The sequence below is a fragment of the Mesoplodon mirus genome (assembly GCF_964341445.2).
Source record: "Mesoplodon mirus genome assembly, chromosome: 5".
Taxonomy (NCBI): Eukaryota; Metazoa; Chordata; class Mammalia; order Artiodactyla; family Ziphiidae; genus Mesoplodon; species Mesoplodon mirus.
In genome coordinates, this window is record NC_138980.1 from 68,491,510 (window position 1) to 68,514,784 (window position 23,275).

A 23,275-nucleotide genomic window follows, 5' to 3' on the forward strand; every position below is an offset into this window, starting at 1 on the left:
GCCAGTTGCGCAGGCGCAAGAGGCCCCTCCTCTCAGGCGACTGACGCAAAGAGACTGTTCGCAATTTATCCCGTGTGACCTTGAGTCTTTTCTGCCTCCGAGGACCGGGGTTGTCCACGGTTCTGCCTTATACCGCTTTTAGCCTCCTGGTCTGTCACGGAGCCCAGACCTGCCGCAGCTGGCACGGGAGGACACGCTTTTCCCTACCATCATGACCCGAAGCGTGTTAGCCATAGGCCCTGACTCCGGAAGCAGCGTTCAGGTATTTTCTTATCCGGCAGCGCGGGCGGCGCCTCAGCGGAAGAGCGGGCTTCCAGGCCGCAGCGATCAAACCCCGCCCCCCACCTCACGTAGTTGGAGGTTTCCAGAAGCGCTAGCATCACTGCGCCGTGCAATTCTCGGCGGTCCGAGCGCGTGTTTGCCGCCTCGTATTTCCACCATTTAGCAGCCATGATAAGCGCCAGCCGAGCCGCAGTAGCGCGTCTTGTCGGCGCCGCAGCCTCCCGGGCCCCCCCAGCCGCCCGCCACCAGGTGAGGGACTGCCGGGCCTTCCCCGAGGGGCTCACGGCCTTGGGACTCAGTGCGGCAGGCCACGGCCTTCGGGGTCAGAATTCTCGGGGACAGACGGGGAGAGACGGAAAATAACGCACGTTCAGTATTCAGTGCTGCCGGTTCAAGGCCTCATTCAGGGTTTTGCGTTCCTGTTTCAGGCCCTGCTGAGTCACACTCCTTGGGAGCCTAGAGTTTTATCTCATCGAGTAGCGGGCAGTGGTCCTGATTAGTCCTTTTGAGACGATTAGACAGTTTTGGTCTTGAGTAGAAGGACGATTGTTCGCTGTGAAATACAGAGTGTGCGAGGACCCCATTGCTATGATACAACGAAGGAAGAAAGAGCATCTGAGTAGTAAATTAAAAATCAAGCTCTGATTTTTTTGCTTACGAACATTTGACTAGTTAGCTCCCCAGAATTTTGTTCTGCGTTATTTCAGAAAAAATAAGCAAATCAGGAAAAGGCCATGGAATGGTTGTTCATTATCGTGTAAGACTAAAAACATACCTTTTGGGGAAATAGGAATTGTATTTCTTTGCACTCAGGTGGGTAAAAGAAGACTTGGAAGTAGCCTGAGGTGAGATTGTAACAAAGGTCTTTGACACTGATGGGAAGCCACTCCTGACATTTTTTTTTTTTTCCTCGTAAACTGCCTTCACAAAATTACTAATTCTAGTTCTCTTAAAGTAGCTTGGCAGGGTCGGGGAAATGTCTCTGATTAAGTTAAATCTGCACCTGCAACACGTAACATGTGGGTCTTAGGTAGACACCGCCCCTGATGATGAAATTGAGTAGTATTTTAACGTATTTTTGCTTCTCCACGGGATATTTGGCAGAGCCTGGAAATAATTTTGGTTGTCACAACCTGGGTAGCCATACTACTACTAGGTTCTAGTTGTAAAGGCCCAAGTTGCTGCTAAATATTCTACAGTGCATAGAACGGCCCAGCTCCCAACAAAGATTTTGTTTAAAATCAATAGTGCCGAGGTCAAGAGACCCTTTGGTAATGTAATTCAAGATAATTTTATATCTATTTATTTCTCTGATTTCATTGGGAAAATTTGTACTTTATTAGGCATGTTTGTTTCAGTACCATAATGTCTCTTAGACATGAAATATTTTATTTCAGTATATTTTATACATGGTAATCACTCAGTGAACAAAACGAAAATCTCAACCTTTTGTGTATTCTTCAGAAGAATAATTAAAACAAGTGCAAGTTTTCATGTGTAGTTCATGGCTGATCCTTTTTTTTTTTTTTTTTTAAGGATGGCTGGAATGGCTTTAGTCATGAAGCTTTTAGAATTGTTTCAAGGCGGGACTATGCGTAAGTATAATTTCGTTTCCTTTAGCGTTAAGATAATAAATACTAAGCCCCAGAGCAATGGTCTCTAGATTTGTGATTAATTACTTCACTCAGAAAAAAATACAGCTAAGTTTATTTATAGAGTATGCATTTGCCACAGTAGCAAATGTTTTCTTATGTTTTTCTACAACCGTTTTGGAGATCACTGTTAAGGTAACTAATCATAGCATTGTTTCAAATGTCTTACAGATCAGAAGCAATCAAGGGAGCAGTTGTTGGTATTGATTTGGGTACTACCAACTCCTGTGTGGCAGTTATGGAAGGTAAACAAGCAAAGGTGAGCATGATTGGAAGCTCTGGATCATGTAGTGGTAACCAGTACACAATTCAGAATTCTGTGTCCTTTGGCTTAGATAAGGGACATTTTCAAAGCTGCTTTAAAATTTTTAAGACTCTTGTGAGGTGAATCTTTGTGCTTAATTGTATGCTGGTAATAAATGAATGGATTTGACTTCCCAGGATTTAAGTGTGTCCTAGTATAGATGTAAGACTACTAAGTTACCATTAGGACCCATTGGGATGACTTGTACTGTTGATTACTTCTGTAATTAACGTTCTGCTTTTTTGTAAGTCAGCTAAACAAAGGCTAAAGGTGCAGGAACAGTCTAGAAACAAGTGGAGCTCCAAATAATGCATGGGCTGCATGCTAAGTAAGGCATGTTCTTTACTTCCTTCTAGAGGAAGTAGAGGCTATTCCTCCTTTGTTTGTGAAATCTTTATTCCCACCTGGTTCTCCTCAAGAATGTTTGTAGCACCTGGATTTTTGAATTCCTTGTTGGCAGTTTTTTTAATGCCTGAAACTTGTAGGCATCACCAAAAAATCAGAAGTAGATTTAACTCTCCGTATGGAAGGAAAGATTACGTTGTCCAAACATTGAGTATGAAAGATGTGATTTATATTTATTCCTGTTTTTTGGATGTTCTTAGTTGTAGGTTGTTTGAATCTGCAATAGTAGTTGCTTACTATATCAGCATTCACAGAGCAGAAAAGTATGCCCATTAGTACTGTTCTTTAGTGTTTGTTTTGTGTCTTAAATGATTGGTACAAAGACACTAGTGGTGACTGGAACCTCATTCTCTCTCCTATTTTGGGAGTTTTAGGTGCTAGAGAATGCTGAAGGTGCCAGAACCACCCCTTCAGTTGTAGCCTTTACAGCAGATGGTGAGCGACTTGTTGGCATGCCGGCCAAGCGACAGGCTGTCACCAACCCAAACAACACATTCTATGCTACCAAGCGTCTCATTGGCCGGCGATATGATGACCCAGAAGTTCAAAAAGACATGTGAGTAATAGCAAAAATGTATTTATATGCAAAGGCTATACGGATGAATCTTACCAGCAGGATCTCTGGGGACAGGCCCTGCTCCTGCCAAAAGGGTATCTCCTTCAAAAAATTCAATTCTGCCTTCACAGATTGGGTCTTTGCTATGTGTGACATGATATATGAAGATCTGGCTAGTCATTCCTGGACCACATAAATTGGCCTTAAACACATAAGGTAGATAATGGCATAGGCGCCATCTTGATACTGATCAGATGTTTTCAAGGTTCATCCTTGTTGTGGCATGTATCGGTATTTCATTCCTTTTTATGGTCAAATAATATCCCATTGTATGCATACAATGCTGCATTTTGTTTATCTGTTAATGGGCATTTGGGTTGTTTCCACTTTTTGGCTATTAGGAATAATGCTACCATAAACATTTCTGTATAGGTTTTTGTGTGGACATGTATTCTCATTTCTCTTGGGTAGACATCTAGTAATGGAATGGCTACGTCATATGGTATCTCTGTTACCGCTTTCCAAAGCAGCTGCATAAATTTTTGGTGAGACGAATGTTCATGTTTCAATTTATCAGGATGTTTTTACATGTTAATGATTGCTTTCTAAAGGTTTTCATTAAATTCCTGAAGTTCTCATTTGTTGGCCATGGATCTCTTGGGGTGGAAGATGGACTTTCATGGTGTATGGTAACCTCATGGTAGGTTGTGCTGGCATGTTTTCTCAAGTATAATTTTTGTGTCTTTCAGTAAAAATGTTCCTTTTAAAATTGTCCGTGCCTCTAATGGCGATGCCTGGGTTGAAGCTCATGGAAAACTGTATTCCCCAAGTCAGATTGGAGCATTTGTGTTGATGAAGATGAAAGAGACTGCAGGTGAGATAGCTTAGTTCATATCTGGGAAAATTCAGAGAACTGCATGATTCCTCTGAGATCACTGGCTTCCATACCTCAGGGTCCTTTGGATGAGTCTGCAGTGGCTTTTATACAGAATACCTAGGAATGGCAAAACTTTATTACTCTTCCCCTACAAATTGAATTTCTCTTCCAAGTTTTCCTAACGGTGGCTTGCTTGTTTCTTTTTTCCACAAGGGAAGTCAAAAGACTACACGTTAAGCTTCTGTGCCTGTTAGGTAAAACTTCCCATTGAAGAAACGAGTGGCTCTTTTAAATCTAAACGTAGGTCATGGTAGCTGGTGAGCCTTCACTAACATGTTAAAGGTGAGATCTTGGGTTTTTAAAATGGGAGTGTTTTCCTACAAGGTCTCTTCATGTTAGGTCATATGCTAAAAAACTATTGGGTGCTGTTTGTGACCTCGAGAGTGACACAGGTTGTTAGGCTACATTAGTAATTGTAGCCTGTTTCATCTGATAGGGTCTCATGAATGATTTTCATTGATTGCTTTTCCAGAAAATTACTTGGGGCATACAGCAAAAAATGCTGTGATCACCGTCCCAGCGTATTTCAATGACTCTCAGAGACAGGTGAGTTTAATTATCATTTTAATACATTTATTTATTTATTATTTATTTATTTATTTTTGGCTGCATTGGGTCTTGGTTGCTGCACATGGGCTTCCTCTAGTTGCAGCGACTGGGGGCTACTCTTCATTGCAGTGTGTGGCCTTCTCATTGCGGTGGCTTCTCTTGTTGTGGAGCACGGGCTTAGTTGCTCTGCGGCATGTGGGATCTTCCTGGACCAGGGCTCGAACCCGTGTCCCCTGCATTGGCAAGAGGATTCTTAACCACTGCTGCCACCAGTGAAGCCCCCCAGTTAGCATTTTTATTCAGGAAATTAATGGTACCTGGGACACGGTGGAAAATGCTTTTTTCTTTTTTTATAGGCTACTAAGGATGCTGGCCAGATATCTGGACTAAATGTGCTTCGGGTAATTAATGAACCCACAGCGGCTGCTCTGGCCTATGGTCTAGACAAATCAGAAGACAAAATGTAAGTTTGTGCAGTAAATTCCACCTAGATTTGTGAGACTTAAGTGCATGGAACCTTGAAACTTATCCTAAATCATCATCTTGATTTCATGGTGATTGAGCCTTATACTTAGACTGGAAATGTACTGCCTTGACCTTTTCCCAAGGCTTTTATGCTCTGTGTTTTTCATTCATTTCAAGATTGTCCCTTGATTACTTTTTCTTTTTAAAGTACTGGCTGTGGTCATTTTTTTCCCCTTGGTATGCCTGTTGGCAAGTATTCATCCAAAAGAGTGGTTTTTGCTTTTTAACATTTCATTTTAACTGTATGTGTTTTACATGTTGCTATTAGGGCCACCTGTTAAGACATACTTATGCAGTCATCAACTTTCATAATTATACTTGGGGGGGGGAATAGCTAAATTTATGTTGGTTTGGTTACTGAAATCCATACGCTGTGATGAGTTTTGTTCCTGACAGCCTTTTTTCTTTCTAGCATTGCCGTATATGATTTAGGTGGTGGAACTTTTGATATTTCCATACTGGAAATTCAGAAAGGAGTATTTGAGGTGAAATCCACCAATGGAGACACTTTTTTAGGTGGTGAAGACTTTGACCAGGCCTTGCTGCGTCACATTGTGAAGGAGTTCAAAAGAGAGGTTAGTTACCAGTGTGGTTAATATGTACACATTGGAATACTGAGAATTTCTTTGTTCGGACTGCTATTTGCTTTGTTTTACGATTTTTTTTTCCCCTTAAGAGAGTGTTGAATAGGCCACTGAAATTGCATTTCAGTTCCATGGGTGCTCTGAACTATTCTGGTTATCATAGCTTCAAATTGGGAACAAACAACAATTAAAAGGCTATAGCGGGCTTCCCTGGTGGCACAGTGGTTGAGAGTCCGCCTGCCGATATGGGGGACACGGGTTCGTGCTCCGGTCTGGGAGGATCCCACATGCCGCGAAGCGGCTGGGCCCTTGAGCCGTGGCCACTGAGCCTGCGTGTCTGGAGCTCGTGCTCCGCAGCAGGAGAGGCCACAACAGTGAGAGGCCCGCGTGCCGCAAAAAAAAAAAGGCTATAGCACCTGGTGTGCAATAGTACTATGGCATTTTATATAAGGGACTTGAATATCGTTGGATTTGGGGTATCTGCATTTGACAGGGGTTGCTGGAACCAATTCCTCACAGATACCAAGGGATGACTGTGTAGGTTTCCCCCACTATCTGAAAATTGAGCCTGCGAAACTTTTTTTTTTTTTTTTTTTTTTTGGTACGCGTGCCTCTCACTGTTGTGGCCTCTCCTGTTGCGGAGCACAGCCTCTGGACGCGCAGGCTCAGTGGCCATGGCTCATGGGCCTAGCTGCTCCATGGCATGTGGGATCCTCCCGGACCGGGGCACGAACCCATGTCCCCTGCATCAGCAGGCGGACTCTTAACCACTGCGCCACCAGGGAAGCCCAAGCCTGCGAAACTTTTGATAAGCTGAAATGTGAAGCTACACATTTTGCTAAAGGATGCACAACATAAATGGTTGTATGCTCACAGACAGTTCAAAGCTATGGTGGTGGTTTGGTGCTCAGATAAGTGTAGTTACTGGGGAAGGAGCTTGGGGTGCACACTGCCTCTGTAATGGCTCGCTGCAAAGCAAACGCTGAACATTATTTGTCCTTTTTGCCTTTTTTGTAAAAGTGAAAATCCTTTTTAGATTTTATTTGGTTAGCAAAAACAGGTACTAAAGTAGATCTTATATAAAAGGGAAGTGGTGTAAAGCAAACTTTGGAAAAGGAATTATGGGAACTCCTTTTTTTGAGCTAGAATTCTACAGCTGGAAAGAACTGAGAACAGTTCATTCTCTAACTCCAGACACATATTTTTCAAAGTAGGTCTTCTTTTTTCCTATAGATTTTTAAAGGTAATAAGTAATTTCTGCTTGTTTATAAAGGTATGGCTCTATTTTGTTTTGTTACACCTTACCACTGCAATTTAAGTTGTATTCATTTTCTTAACACTAACATTGTGTGTCTTCACTTTGTAGACAGGGGTTGATTTGACCAAAGACAACATGGCGCTTCAAAGGGTTCGGGAAGCCGCTGAGAAGGCCAAGTGTGAACTCTCTTCATCTGTGCAGGTGAGACGTGGACAGATTCCACCAGTCTTGATGGATCTTTTCAGCCTGAGTTTACTCGAATAGCATATTCTGATTGGCATAATGTCGGTCAGATTTTTTTTAACAGCTTTCTGGTTGGTGATAAAAAGCCTTTCCATTAGCAAAGGAGCATTATGTTTTTTATGGGTGAGCTGAAGCAGCCAAATCAGAGGTTATGATTTGCTTTCCTGCTGCCACCTGAGAACCTGGAATTAGATCTCCTGCCATCTTGCTATAACCCTGACACGGACCTAACATGCTGTTATTCTCTTCTTAGTGGTTAAGGCAAAGGGAGGCTTCATCTTTCAGAACTGGAGCAACTTTAGCACTCTGGGAAGGGAAGAGGTATTTATAGCATCTGTCATTGTGTTGGTAAAGTGGGTGACCTTCAGTCACATCTGGATTTTCTTTTTCTTTTCTTTTTTTTGTTTTAATAGCAGCTATAAGGAGTGACAAAGCTGTACAGGGTCATCCATGAAGTTGATGGTATTCCCTTGTCCTGCTGTCAGAATTTGCACCACAATGTTTGGGGCCAAAATATGTGGCATTACCAGAGGATAGTTTATAATTCTTCCAAGGGGTTGTCACTTTATGAAACGGGACGTTGGTTGGTTTTACTGTGGCTCTATCCTATTGATAGGTATTTGGATTGTTTTCCACCATTTTGCTATTATAGCAAGGTGTATTGACCATCCTTGTACATTAATGTTTGTGCATGTGTGATTGTAAGTCTGTAGGTTAAATTTATAGAAGCATTTATTACCCTTGAGTTTATAATGTGGTTTGGGGAGGTGGAGAACATTTTGAGAACATAATGAGAACATTTTTAAATTATTTATTTATTTATTTATTTATTTGCGGTACGCGGGCCTCTCATTGTTGTGGCCTCTCCCATCGCGGAGCACAGGCTCAGCTGCCATGGCTCATGGGCCCAGCCGCTGTGCGGCATGTGGGATCTTCCCGGACCGGGGCACGAACCCGTGTCCCCTGCATCGGCAGGCAGACTCTCAACCACTGCAGCACCAGGGAAGCCCAAGAACATTATAAATAAATGTCAGAAGTAATGTAGAGGTTAAGAGTTACTCTGCAAGCAGACTGGTGGAGATGAAGTCCTTATTTCATTACTTATTAGCTGTGTGACCTTGAATGAATTACTTAACATTTCTGTTTTCTTGTCTATAAAATGAGGATAATTAGTGCTCCATTCCCCCTTAGAGTAGTGAAGATTAGTAAATTAATATATATAACATGCTTAGGACAACATGTAGTAAATAGTAAGTGGTACTCTAAATGTGTGTATGTATTTTGTTTTTTTAAAAAGGCAAAGTTAGATTTATAATAAAGGAACCTGACAGGTGTTTGACATAATTAGGAGAGCTTCTGAAAGGTGAGTTAATCAGGAAGAGATAAAGGGTCAGGTAAGTATGAGGTTCTCCGGTAAAGACCTGAGTAAGGGTCAGTGTGGCTGAAGTACAGACTAGACTGGCGGAGGAGCATAGAAGATAAGGCTAGAGGCTTTATAGATTGGGGATTTGGTACCTTTCCTGAGATGACAACAGACTACTGAAAATTTTTAAGGTGGGCCAGTAACATGGTCAGATTTGGGGAAAGCACTCTGAGGTGGAGTGCTCTTTGTGGCAGCCTGAGTGGGTGTGGTAAAATGTTGGGAAGCTATTGCAGCACACCAGGTGGTGAGAGAGGAAGGACTTGGACCAGAGTGTGGTAGTGAGAGAATACATGTTGGAATTGAGAGAGAAGAGGGACAGAACTTCATGGTGGAACTGGCTTTCGAGGGTGGAGAACCCTGGAGTTTTTCACCTGGTCATTCATTTATAGCATATAGAACTGCACTAATACAGTAACTACATGTGGCTATTTAAAATTAAATACAATTTTTAAGAATTCCATTTCTCAGTTCCACTAGCTGTATTTCAAGTATTCAGCCACATGTGACTAGTGGCTGCTGGATTGAAAAGCACAGATAGAGATCATTCCCATTGCCACAGAAAGTTCTGTTGGATTGCATTACTGTAGATAATTTTATTTACTGATGCAGTTTGTTAGCATTTTGCAAAGAAAAGATTGTTATTGGTGTTCCTGAAACTATATCCAATATCACTGTTTTTACAAAAGATGTGTTGATTCTCCCTGTAAAGCAGTTATCTGTCCAGGGTACTCTACCTGAAGAAAGCTGGTTATGGTTAAGGATTTGCTCCCTTCAGTCTTTATTCCCTGTCAGCCTTGCTTTGTGAGGTTGGAGGGGCAGCATACACAAACTCTATTCCTGGGGGTTCACCCCGAGACACCTGTTTCTGCATGTTTAGTAATGAGTTTTGTTAGTCTAAATATTCTTAATCCGTGCCTTATCAGGATTTTAGGCTTATTAAATACTGTACGTTACATGGTGTGACTATAGCAGTGTTAGCTACTCTCTGGGGATGTGATCGCAGTAGTCAGTCCTTGTACTTCTCTTTAGCATTTTTGTTGTAGCTTTCTTAACCATCTTCCTGAAACTCGCAAAGCCCTGGTTTGGTGGCAGATGATTTGGTTCAGAGCATACCTTTCACATTTCTCTTAGTGAGCAAGGAAATTTTTTAAAACTTGGTAAAAGAACACAGTAGTGTGATTCTTAATATATTTTTAATAGCAGGACAGACTGTTCTTCACCTCCTGAATGGGGATTTTTCCTGCTTCTCTATTCCTTTCTTCATTGTTAATAACAGACTTATAGTGTTTACTTCTGGGAAGATAAGAGGTTGAATCTTAAAGAGTCACTGTCTTTGGTGGCCGTTCATTTAAAGTGTCTGACCCTCCCTGTGATTTTCAGAGTCTTCCTTTCCTAGGGTATAGTCCTTAGTTGAAGTAATAAAGAGACTTCACTACTGGTCTCCCTGCTTCCTTTGCAGACTGACATCAATTTGCCATACCTTACAATGGATGCTTCTGGACCCAAGCATTTGAATATGAAGCTGACCCGGGCTCAGTTTGAGGGGATTGTTACTGATCTAATCAGAAGGACCATAGCTCCATGCCAAAAAGCCATGCAAGATGCAGAAGTCAGCAAAAGTGACATAGGAGAAGTGATTCTGGTTGGTGGCATGACTAGGATGCCCAAGGTAAGGACCCATGGAATTCTTGACATAGAGCGCTGAGGGGGCCAACACATAATTTATTAGGACATAACATATGGCTTATGTTGTGTAGGGACATGAATATGTGGCCTTTCTACCACGCTGACCTGAAAGGCGGATGAATTTGTGCCCTTGCCAAAGAGTTCTTAAAGGGTATTTTAAAAAAAAGGATTAGGAAAGGGGAGAATGTCTTTGGGGTAGTAGCAAGGAGGATCCTGAACTTCAGTTTTATAGAATTTTTAGGAATGAAACAAAGTTTGCGGTCAGAGACAGCTTAACATCTTGGTACTAACTAGCCTCTATGGGCAATTTTCGACATGTGTTTTGCAGTATAGTGTTTGGGGTTTCTAAAGGCATCTCTTCAACAGAGATTTGTGCAATGATGCATTTTATCAACACATCATTCTGAAAAGACAGGTGTGTGGAAAACTAATAACTGAGCACAGAACCTGTTGATGGTGTAATTCTTGCTTTATAGCTTGAATAGAACTATCTTGGGCCTTGATTTTCATAATTTTTCCTTTGGAGTACTTGTGCTTAGGAAAATCATGCACACAATAAATCTGAAGTGAAAAGGTGAGGCTTTGAACCAGGCAGATATCTTTATGTTAACAAATTATCCCAGATGTTATTCAAATAGAACTTTTTCCTAGCATTAGTAAAATAAGCAGGAGGGGAAAACATGCCTCATACTTGCACCAGTATTGAATTACTACTGCTTCTGTTAAGCTGATTTTTAGTTGATATGTAGAAGAGGACTTGGACTATACAAATTAAGTCCCCTTGCCTTGTGCCTTGTATTTCTAATTTTATGTGTTGCTTGGGAAGCCAGATAACAAAATTTAGGCAAATTGTTCCCAAATTTAAAAGGGCTATGAATGAGATACTCAAGAGTAAAGTATATGTGTAACCAAATAATATACTTAACTCATTAACAAGAACTCAGCTACAAAATAATTTGAGTAAATGTTCTTGGATCTGAAGCACCCTGTCCTGAGACCTGGTGGGGTCTCAGGACACATGTGCTATTCTCCCCTTCTCAGGCAATTGCCCTGAGTAGTGAGTGACAAGGTTCTTTTTTCTTTGTGCTCAGGTTCAGCAGACTGTGCAGGATCTCTTTGGCCGAGCCCCAAGTAAAGCTGTCAATCCTGATGAGGCTGTGGCCATTGGAGCTGCCATTCAGGGAGGTGTGTTGGCTGGTGATGTCACAGATGTGCTACTCTTGGATGTCACTCCCCTGTCTCTGGGTATTGAGACTCTGGGAGGTGTCTTCACCAAGCTTATTAACAGGAACACCACTATTCCAACCAAGAAGAGCCAGGTAAAAGCCACCCCACCCTACTTTGTCACAGAGATACTAGGTTCTGTGAGGATGTGATTGTAGCCACTTCTGTGAGCTTTTCCTAGAAAACTTTCCTTTTTGTTTTGCAGTCCATACTAGTTGAATGTGGAGGGGTGGTAAGAATCTTGTCCTTTGTTCTCTTTTGTTTCTAGAAAAGTTCTCTTTACCTGTCAGCCAGTGGTGATGATTTTAGGGAAGTCATCAATAGTCTCTTTCTCAGGATAATAATTGCTAGAAGGAGCCTCATCATTTGAGACTAAATTCCTATACTCTTCTGTTCTCAAAGGCAGTAAAAAGAATGCCGTGGCCGAGACTAGGGGAGCGTGCTTGTCTTCCTGGAGAACGATAGGGGTTCTGAGATATCAAGCCAGGGTTATTTGGACAATGGCTTGGTCTTAGATTAAGAATTATTTCCTTTCTCAGTTTTGGTGTTTTTCTGAAAGAACTATGGCTGTTGCTGTTTGCAGTGATGTATCGCCGACACATCATTCTGAAGTGTGTGGTGATTTCCTGTGACTATGAGCATAAAATAAATGTCCTCTCTCTGACCCACTTCTCTGGATGAGCATGTTTCAACATCTCGCTTTTTATAGCTCCTTCTCTTGAGGCCTTCTGTGCTAATGCTGCATCTTTGTACAATGCATTTGCTTAGCTGAAAACAATAGCTATTGTATGCCCTTTTGCTGTGCTAATCCTCCTCCTGTTCTCTGTAAAGACATAAGCCTTTGTCCTGAATGTAGTATACATTAGGATTCTTCCAGTGTTGGGATGTGAATTTCTTCCTTTGGTTTGTTGCACTTTGTAAGGGGGAATAGGCTGGAAAAAAAAAATCAGGCTGCCAACCCAGCAAGTTTCCTTTTTCTCCCTAGGTGTTTTCTACAGCTGCTGATGGACAGACTCAAGTGGAGATTAAAGTGTGTCAGGGTGAGAGAGAGATGGCTGGAGACAACAAACTTCTTGGACAGTTTACTTTGGTAGGTATTGGGAATCATGAATGTTATGCTCATTTTTTTATGGTGAAGTTACACTATTCTAACCCCTAATATTACCATAAATTTCTGACAGACGTAGTCTGTGTTATCTTAGCATAGTATTCAAATGAATTCTGCAACTGGATAACCATGGCTTCAGTTTTTACCTGAAAGCCCTGCTTCTTGTGCCTTAGGAACTAAATAAAGAAGCTTGTAAGAGCCAGGGAAATGTTCATAAACAGTGCTTATTAGAAGAAATTCCTGATTACTATTTTACTACTTTTAAAGACATTTGACATTGATTGGCTGCTACTTTGTCATCGTCGTCTTTTTTTTTTGGCCGTGCTCTGTGGCATGTGGGATCTTAGTTCCCTGACCAGGGATTGAACCTGTGCCCTCTGCAATGGAAGTGCAGAGTCTTAACCACTGGACTGCCAGGGAAGTCCCTGGTTACTGGCTTCTAGTCAGCATCGCTTATTGCTTGTTGGGATGAATGATGGAAAAGTTTACTCTTCACGCATTGTGTATCCTTAGGTACATAAAGCCATTGTGGTTACTTGCTATAGCCAGCCTTCACTAGTATGAGTCCTGTTTATTTCAAGCAGCAATGAAATTACTACTCTCACCAACAAACTCATGTTTTTGTACATTTAAGTGAAAGTTTCACTTGTTCCTCCCAGAAACCAAGTAATTTCTTCCCCAGAAGACCGTATAGGTTTTGGAAATAGAGCACTGGACCCCTTTGTGAGAGGAGCTTACTCTGGTATTTATTTATTCTAGATTGGGATTCCCCCAGCCCCTCGTGGAGTCCCTCAGATTGAAGTTACATTTGACATTGATGCCAATGGGATTGTACACGTTTCTGCCAAAGATAAGGGTACAGGACGCGAGCAGCAGAGTAAGTACTCTTATTTATTAAGACTGTAAGAGTGAGGTGAGGGACTTTTCTCTGTTGGGAACTAGACCCTCTAGATTGGGCATTATCTTTCCCCCTAGCCTCAGGGGAGGATGATGAGTCCTCTTTGCCTCTTTCTCCTCAGTTATCAGTGTCACATTAACAGGTATGGTGTTTATTCCCCTAAAAAAGGCAAGCACTGAGCCTCTGGATTGCTGAAGTTTTGGTAGGTAGGACAGTTAGTTGTTCTCTGTATATTTTAGACCCTTGGTTTCCCTCTGCTTATTGTAGGACAATAGGATATTTCCCTTCTTCATAATGCACATGAAGACAGCTACTTTGAAGAGGAGGATTCTTTTTCTTAATACAGTAGAGGAAGAAGCATATAGTTTTCCTGGGAAATAATGAGGTGCCTTCTTTTCACTATAGTTGTGATCCAGTCTTCCGGTGGGTTAAGCAAAGATGATATTGAAAACATGGTTAAAAATGCAGAGAAGTATGCTGAGGAAGACCGGCGAAAGAAGGTGATTACTTTGCTCATAACTTCTATGTGAAGTGCCTTTCTTATTTATTCTCAGTCTTCCCATATCAAAATTTTCATGTTACAGAATCCAGCTAAAACATCTTACAGACATCTCAGACCACAATGATTTCTCCCTCTTAACTGTTTATACTCTGTTAACTGTATGTAGCAGTTTTCATTTTGTCTTCTTAGTGAGGACGTTCAGCCAACTAGTTGATTGGGAAGTCTTCATTCATACTACATTTTTAATTTCTCTTAGGAACGAGTTGAAGCAGTTAATATGGCTGAAGGAATCATTCATGACACAGAAACCAAGATGGAAGAATTCAAGGACCAATTGCCTGCTGATGAGGTAAACCCTCTTTTAAAATAGCTCAGGAAGTTGGGAGGCATCATCACCAACGTCAGTGAAGGTCATTTTTCTGTGCAGGTCTAGATAGGAATTTAGTTTTTAAAAAATGTTTCTAAATTTTTAAAAAATGTTTCTAAACATTCTGCTGTGTGTTACGGGATAAGAACCAGAAAAAGTGAGGGTCTGGTTTTGTTTTGTTTTTAAGTGCCACAAGCTAAAAGAAGAGATTTCCAAAATGAGGGAGCTCCTCGCTCGAAAAGACAGTGAAACAGGAGAAAACATAAGGCAGGCAGCATCTTCTCTTCAGCAAGCATCACTGAAGCTCTTCGAAATGGCATACAAAAAGGTACAAGGCTGTTTTACTCAATGATTATTTTGCTCCTAACTTGATGTAACTGCTCTTGATTACTGTCACTGATGGCTCCTACATAGCCATTTATGGAACTGGGAGTATTGGAATTGGAAATATCCTTCTTCCTGCCTTCTTGACTACTTTGGGTGGGAGGGAGGGAGGGAGGGTGAGGTCAAAGGGAAGAAATCACTAAAACTGGGAGAGTGGAACAGGCAGGATATGGCTTTTTCGTTTTTAGTTCATCAGAGAGCAAACTGTCACCCTTAACATTAAACAAGTGACTCTCAAATGTTTTCTTATAGATGGCATCTGAGCGGGAAGGCTCTGGAAGTTCTGGCACTGGAGAGCAAAAGGAAGATCAAAAGGAAGAGAAACAGTAACAGCAGTAAACTTTGGAGTCGAAAGGACAACATATTATGATGCTTGGGAGTGAAGGGATTTCCTGAGCTGAAATGGGCAAAACTTCAGTCTTCTACTGTGTTTTTGCAGTACTCTATATATAATTTCCTGAATATGTAAATTTAGTGACCATTAGCTAATGATCATTTAACAAGTGATAATTCCCAACAGTACAAAGTTCACAGTATTCTGTCTCTAGCCTGTCATTCTTTTTCAGCTGCATGTAAAATGGGGGGAAAGATGATTTATTGATCATTCTAAAGATTGAACGTTGTTTTGTGCTGAAGTAGCTGTATTTTCAAAGGGGTGAAACCATCTCACACACTGAAGACAGGTCTGGAATGAGACCATAGGGGGATGAGATCCTTCTAGTTACCTAAGTATTGCTGTACCAGCCTGTGTGTATATGGAGTTCTTCAACTGAGGTCTTGCAAGGCAAGCCAGCTGTGCCATGTTGGGAGGTAGGGCAGGGGAGGCTAAATCAATGGAAAACTAAGCTAGCTATTTATGTGAGGTCCAGCTTCTAAAACACAAGTCTCCCAAACTTTCTGAAGGCATACTTCCCTAGCTACCCTTTGGCCTGTGTCTGGCACCTGTATCCCTGATGACTGTTCTTTTTGATCCATTCTGGATTTTTAAAAAAATAAATAGGAAAAGCATTTTGATCTCTTGTCTGTGAGGGGTGAGGCCCTGAGATTTAGCTTCAGAAATATGACATGAATCACATTTCCCAACTCTCTGACCTCGATACAGGATTTTCTAACACTGGCATTTGAATTTCTAACAAATTGAAAACTTGGGAAGGCCAGTATAATAATAAGCATTATCACCAAAGACAAGTCTGGTTCAGAGGAGGCTTTTTTTTTCTCCCTAGCCCCATCTGAGGTTTGGAATGTTGAAATAGTCTTTAGATCTCTAACATGAAAATCAGGCCTATTTCCAGGCTGCTTTCTGCTCTAAATAAGTCCAACCAGAATTGGCTTACAGTAATGAAACACATCTAGTATTAAGTCCTAAGGTGATTTCAGTGGCTCAATAACAGGAACCCAGATTCTTTCTATAGTTTTGCTTTTTCATCCTCAGTGAGTTGCCTTGTCCTAATTTCTCTAATGTAGTTCTAAATATCACATGCTAACAACTTCAGAACCAGGAAAGTGACTGCATCTTAGAACTCACTTAAGAATTACTTCTTAAGTTTATTTCTTAAAAATTAAGATTATTTACATGATAATTATGTTTTTGGAAAATTGTTTATTAACACCCTTTTAAAAGCTTCTTGAGGTTGCATATGAGAAATAATAGGCTCAAATTTTCAGTCACATGACCACTTGGTGGGAACCTTGTGGGATGTGCAGTAATTCTTTATGAAGGATTGTTTTGTGTCATGCTGGGGAAGATAATAAGCATCTCTGGTTGGCCCTTGCTCACTAAATGCGTCTAGTGTTTACCAATCATTGTGATAACTAAGCCTCTCAAGCATTTCCAAAGCACCCCAATTCAGAACTACTGGTTTATATTATTCAGGATTTCATCTTTGAGATCAGTGAGAGGAGCCAAGCATGCCCTGAACAAAATGGGTTCTATTAAGAGAGGTGGGGAGAAGAGCTGCTTGGGCAGGTACCCACAGATACTGTCTCAAGCTGTGCCATGAGTGGTATATATAGTAGTAGTTCGGTTACCTTCTAATAAAACTAATAATCACAAGCAGCCTTGAACAAAAATTTAAATTCGATACAGTCTTCCTTTTGTGGTGACAAGTGCTTGATAGGTCCCAAAAGGAAAACTTCCTGGGATTATTCCAGTTGTCTTCCCCACTTAAAACTCCACCCTTGCTACACAATAGTACAACACATGTGATCTGACCCCTCAATACCTTTCTTTTCCCCTACCCTCCTACTATACTTTGACCTTGCTTGGACAGTCTTCCCACAGATTTCTACCTGACTCATCCCTCAATTTTTCATAAGTCATAAGGTTTTAAATTTAGTCATAAGGTTTTGAAATGTCATAAAACATGCTGCTGCCTTCAAGTCCCTGTCATTTCCTATCCTTACCCTACTCTTTCTCCACAGCAGTTATTACCACCTAATTTGTCTTTCCCCCCATTGCTATGGTCTGAATTTTTAGGTCCCCCAAATCCCTATGTTGAAATCCTAACTCCTACGGTGATGGTATTAGGAGGTGGGGCCTTTGGGAGGTGGTAGATCAGTAAAAGGGGCTCTAGAAATCCCTGATCCCGTTCCACCATATGAGGACACATTTAAGTTTATGATCTGGAAGAGGGCCCTCACCTGACCATGCTGGCACCCCAATCTCAGACTTTCCAGCCTTTAGAACTGCAAGATAAATTTTGTTTATAAGCTACCGAGCCTGTGTTATTTTGTTATGGCAGCCTGAACGGACTAAGACCCACTGTTTTAAGTTTCAAGAAGCCAGAAACTTTTGTTCACTGCTATTTTCCAACATTAGAACAATGCTTGGCACTTAAGCACTCAAATCTTCTGTCAAATCAGTCTCTCCCACTGTCCAAAAACTCTTGGGTGGTTTGGTTTCTCCATTTGAGAGAGAAAGGCCTTAATTTTTAAGTTTATAAATTATACTCTCATCTGTCAAGAGTTCTAGGGGCAACAAACCAAACCCAGAAATTAGAACTTAACTGGTAAAAGATAAGTCTTAATTAGGAAAAGAATTCAAGGAGAAATTAATAGTAATGTTTAGAGGACTAAAAATGTGGCCTGAGGTATTCCTGGGCCAGCAACGAGGGAATAGGAATGACCAGAATAAATGCGCAACCCTCTTTTATACGTCATAGGTGTAAAAGTCCAATCCTGTTGCTGACTCTCTTGAAAATATTTACCCAAGTGGAGTTTTTTCTCAACTTTTTATTTCAAACCTGTTCTTAGAAAATTAAAAGAACGGTATAATGAACACACACAAAACACCATTCACCTAGATTCAATTAGCATTTTGCCACATTTGCACTTTCACACTTGGTGTGTGTTCACTCTATATTTGTTTTCTGAACATCATGACACTTCAGCCTAAATATTTCAGCACTCTTAACATTCTCCCCACAAATATTATAATCAGGAAATTTAGCACTGATACACTACTACCATATATATAGTCCATATAAGAATTTCCCTGATTGTCTCAACTTTTTCATCTAAGGTCAAATCAAAGATTGCACATGGCATTTAGTTCTATCTCCTTTTCCTAAGAATTGCCTTTTTGTCTTTTCATGAAGGGTACAGGCCATTTGTTTTACAGAAGAGCCCTTTGTTCAGATTCACCTGGTGATTTCCTTGTGCTCAGCGTCATGTACACATTATTGGTATGGATACTACGTAAGTCTTGTGTCTTAATCAATGCATCAATTACCAGGGAGAACAAGATATCAATTCTGTGCTTTGCTCCACACTTCATTCTTAAGACACCTTTAATAAGTAATCTGTGGGAGTGGCTTAATTTTAAGTATAACATTTATACTAGGGATTCTGTAGGAAGAAGGAGCAGTAAAGAGAAAATCAAGTTCTTACAGATGGTATATGAGAAGATCGGGAGGAAAGAGACAACTCAAAATTTGAAAATAAACTGCTTCAAGCAAAGACCCTTCACTATTTCAGATACCACTGTGACTCCATTCTCCAGTCCTAAGGCTGCTTTGTTAGGGCTATGTCTCCACCTTTCCTTCCTCTGGTATCAGAAGAACAGTGAAATGAGTGAAAGCCCTAGATAGAGCTATAAGGCAACGTACATTATTCAACCTGTGAAGGAGGTAATGTAGCAATTACAGGAAGAACCATTGAAACAGCCATTTTAGTAGGTCAAAACCAGTTGAATATCACCAATTTCATATTGTTAAACCTAATTACAATGCACCATCAATCCCATTTCTGCTGCAGTAAGTCAGGAAATGGAAATCTATCTTCACACTAAAGAGAATACTGCAGCTGAACCAACCTTTAATAATTAAAACTTTCAATGCTGAGTGAGATCACAGGAAACAGGAAATGTTCCACCTAAACCATAAGCTCTTAAACAGGTCCTTGGAGCCCCTAACCCAGAGCACAGAGATTTGGGGCAATGGTTGGGAAGTGGGGAGTCCACGTGAGTGACTTCAGGGGGTCTATAAACCACTGATTATAAAATGCAAGACTGCAAATATTAATTTTTCTGGGGAAACGGTCCATTGCTTTTACTGATTTGTTGAAGGAATCTGTGACCAAAAGGTTAAGAACCACGGATTTCCTAAATGGGAAACCAATCTACCTTACTAGTCTAACTACTTAAATTCAAGCCATACACCTTGGTCCATGTCCCCCTTGCCTTTAGCCATCTCCCCAGTCTTGCCTTTCCATATCTTAGGTATCCTTGGTCTACCCTCTTCTATGAAGCCTTCCCCATTCAGCCCACACTGGCTGTTTCACTCAAATTCTTACACTTATTTTTCAATTTTTTAATGTTCAATTCAGGAACTTATTATAGCTTTTAATATTTTCTCCCATCTTCCTTTGGATTATTTTGAAGCAAATTCCAGAAATCATAATTTTACTCTAAGATTGTACCTCTAAAAAGGTTATTCTATAAAATATAACAATATCATGATCATATTGAAAAATATTAACTCCTTAACGGCAAAAACTTGAATGTTCAAATTTTCCCAATATTTTCAAAAACTTTTTTTTTTGGCCACGCCACGTGGCATGCAGGATCTTAGTTCCATGACTAGGGGTTGAACCCGGGCCCCCTGCACTGGGAGCACTGAGTTTTAACCACTGGACTGCCAGGGAAGTCTTATAACTTTTTCAACTGTTAAAAGAGTCAGGAGCCAATAACGGCCACACCCTATATTGGTTGATATGTCCCTTAAGTCTCTTTTAAACTATAGGTTTCCTTGCCTCTTTTTCCTCTGCTTTGCAATTTATTTGTTGAAGAAACTGCCACTTGTCCTATAGTCCTGTAATCTCCTACATTCTACATTTCACTGATTGCATTCTTATGATGTCATTTAACATGTTCTTCCATCCCCACTTGATCTGATTCAAGTTAAGCTTTTTGACAAGATAAGTTCATCAGAGGGTACATAATTCTGGTTGGCTCTTTTGTGATGTTAGCAGCCACTGATGATCATTACCTAGATCTCTAATTTCATTAAAGGTATACTATTCTACTTCTATCTTTTCTTCATTTTTTTTATATGAAATACCTCTCTAGTGAGAAACTTCCCCTCATAACAAGTAACTAGTTACCCTGAGGTAGAGTTCATATGGGAAAGGCTTCTTTATTTACTGGTTTTTAGAATGAGTTAGATCTGTAGTATTAATCAAAGGTGAGACCAGTGAGATTTCTTGGGTGTCTTTGTGAACTCACGGATTTTAACTTATTTAATGTGCTTCAATTCACTGCAGTTATTCTTATTAATGCTCAAATTCTTCTAACTTTGGCCTTGGTAGGCTTTTCCTACTGGCTTAGTTTTGACAAGACCCCATTAGTAAAGGACAGTATCTTCCATAAATGGTGTTGGGAAAACTGGACAACCACATGCAAATGAATGAAAATGGGCCACTATCTTATACCATACACAAAAATTAACTCAAAATGGATTAAAGACACGAACGTAAGACCTGAAACCATAGAACTTATATAAGATAACATAGACAGTAAGCTCTTTGACATCAGTCTTGGATTTTTGGGATTTGACACCAAAATCAAAAACAACAGCAAAAATAAACAAGGGGGGGTGGGTACACCAAACTAAAAAGCTTCTGCACAGCAAAGGAAACCATTAACAAAATGAAAAGGCAACTTACTGAATGGGAGAAAATATTTGCAAATCATATACCTGGTAAGGAGTTAGCTCCCAAAATATATAAAGAACTCATACAACCCAATAGCAAAAAAATAATCAAAAAATGGGCAGAAGACATGAACAGACATTTTCCCAAAGACACACAGATGGCCAAAACGTACATGAAAAGGTGCTAAGCATCACTAATCATCAGGGAAATGTAAATCAAAACCACAGTGAGGTATCACCTCACACCCGTAGAATGGCTATTATCAAAAAGACAAGAAATAACAAGTGTTGGCATAGATGTGGAGAAAAAGGAACACTTGTGTACTATGACTGAAAATGTAAACTGGTACAGCTACTATGGAAAAGAGTATGAAGGTTCCTCAAAAAATTAAAAATAGAACTACCACAGGATCCAGATATTCTACTTCTGGGTATTTATCCAAAGAAAACAAAAACAGAAATTTGAAAATGTTCACTGCAGCATTATTTGCAGTAGCCAAGATATGGAAACAACCTAAGTATCCATTGATGAATGAATGGATAAAGAAGATGTGGTGTATATATACAATGGAATACTATTCAGCCATTAAAAAAATGAATTCGTGCTGCTTGTGATGACATGGATGGAATGAGGGCATTATGCTAAGTGAAATAAGTCAGACAAAGAAAGACAAATACCGTATGATCTCACTTATATATGGAGTCTTAAAAAAAACAAGCTCATGTATACAGAGAACAGATAGGTGGTTGCCAGAGGTGGGGTTGGGGGTGGGGTGGGGGTGATGCGGGTGAGTGAAATGGGTGAAGAGGGTCAAAAAGATAGACTTCCAGTTATAAAATAAATCAGTCTTGGGGATGTAATGTATAATATGGTGACTGTAGTTAATTATACTATATTGCATATTTGCAAGTTGCTAAGAGAGTAAATCTTAAAAGTTCTCACCACAAGAAAAATAATTATTTAACTATATATGGTGATAGATTTTAACTAGACTTATTGTGATCACTTCACAATATATACAAATATCGAATCATGTTGTATAGCTGAAACTAATATGATGTTATACATCAATTATACCTCAATAAAAAACCAAAAGTCTATCAGGGTATTAAAAGTACTTTAAAAAAAAAAAGACCCCCAGTAGTCTTCAATCCTTTCCTTTCTTACTGATATAGCAAAGTGTTTCAGGCTCAATTTGTTCATTTCTGCCTCAGTCCTATAAACAGCTACTTCTCCTTTTATACTATTATCTATTTGTTTAACATTCTTATATCTTTTTCCCCCTAAAAAAAGACCATAAATTTAAGGACTGCACTACATCTAAAAAGAATGTTCAGCACTTACCCCAGCACTCTGCTAGACAGAAAACTAGTACACGATAAATATTTACGGAATTGAACTAAAAGATTAGCATCTGTCTAGCTATTCTACAAGGATCTCTACTGAGTCAAGACAGGCAGCACTGGAAACATTAAGCACTTACCTCCTCCCCAGGTGGTCCAATGGCAGGGCTCAATCTCACTCTGCTAATTATTCTTTCATGTTATGGGAAGACCTACTCCAGCTCTAGTGAGTACTCCCTAGAACAAGGATTCTAAAAAAAGAAAAATAATTTTTTCTAGAGTTGAAAGAATGAGAAAAAAAGTTTTCTATGTGCATTTTCTTAAAGTTGGAAATCATTATAAGGTAAAGCATTATAATGGTCCATATCTGCTTAATTTAACAAGACTACAAATTAGTGTAAAGATGTTTGGTTATCTAGAGAGGAAACTGCTGTCATTCCTTAGTTGTAGTCCCCTTTACCACTGAAAGGTTACATTTCACCACTAGGTGTCCACAGGGGAGGAAATGATACCTTACACTGGCCCATTTCAAGTCACTTTCACACACATCTGCACTCCACAATTAAGCAACTGTGCCTTATGTCAATTTACACAAATCTGCAATCCTTTGAGTTTTATATTGTACCATGTAGGTCTTCTTCATAGACTTTTACTTACTGTAAAATTTTTTTATTTACTTAAAGATGGAATCTACAGAACTGCATTCCTTAAACTCACTATGTTTAAGTACAGCCAAGAATTGAGGGCAGACTACACATTCCTTTATTGATCTCTACTTCATGAACCTGTAAGCACTTTAGAGATAGTCTAATCCAGAGATTTTTCAAACTATTTTTTATTTTTCTAGGCACAGAAACATTTTTTTTTCTTTTTGAACAACATACTATATGTAACT

The 23,275-nt window shown here is 40.1% G+C and overlaps 1 protein-coding gene across 1 annotated transcript; it reads left to right on the top strand.

Moving 5' to 3' along the window:
* The first annotated feature begins 341 nt into the window (after positions 1-341).
* HSPA9 (heat shock protein family A (Hsp70) member 9) lies at positions 342-15,895 on the top strand. The gene is made up of 17 exons (XM_082621610.1): positions 342-531; positions 1,819-1,877; positions 2,106-2,193; positions 3,018-3,199; positions 3,949-4,073; positions 4,609-4,682; positions 5,042-5,148; positions 5,623-5,785; positions 7,161-7,253; positions 10,178-10,387; positions 11,496-11,723; positions 12,614-12,718; positions 13,496-13,613; positions 14,040-14,134; positions 14,393-14,485; positions 14,691-14,831; positions 15,140-15,895. The coding sequence occupies exons 1-17, from the start codon at positions 451-453 to the stop codon at positions 15,215-15,217; spliced, it is 2,040 nt and encodes a 679-aa protein (XP_082477736.1). The 5' UTR covers positions 342-450; the 3' UTR covers positions 15,218-15,895.
* Positions 15,896-23,275: the final 7,380 nt, after the last annotated feature.

Coding starts and splice junctions, on each gene's coding strand:
- HSPA9 (XM_082621610.1), top strand. CDS start 451: ATGATAAGCGCCAGCCGAGCCGCAGTAGCGCGTCTTGTCGGCGCCGCA. Junction 4,074..4,608: donor GAAGATGAAAGAGACTGCAG/GTGAGATAGCTT, acceptor TTGCTTTTCCAG/AAAATTACTTGGGGCATACA. Junction 14,832..15,139: donor TCGAAATGGCATACAAAAAG/GTACAAGGCTGT, acceptor GTTTTCTTATAG/ATGGCATCTGAGCGGGAAGG.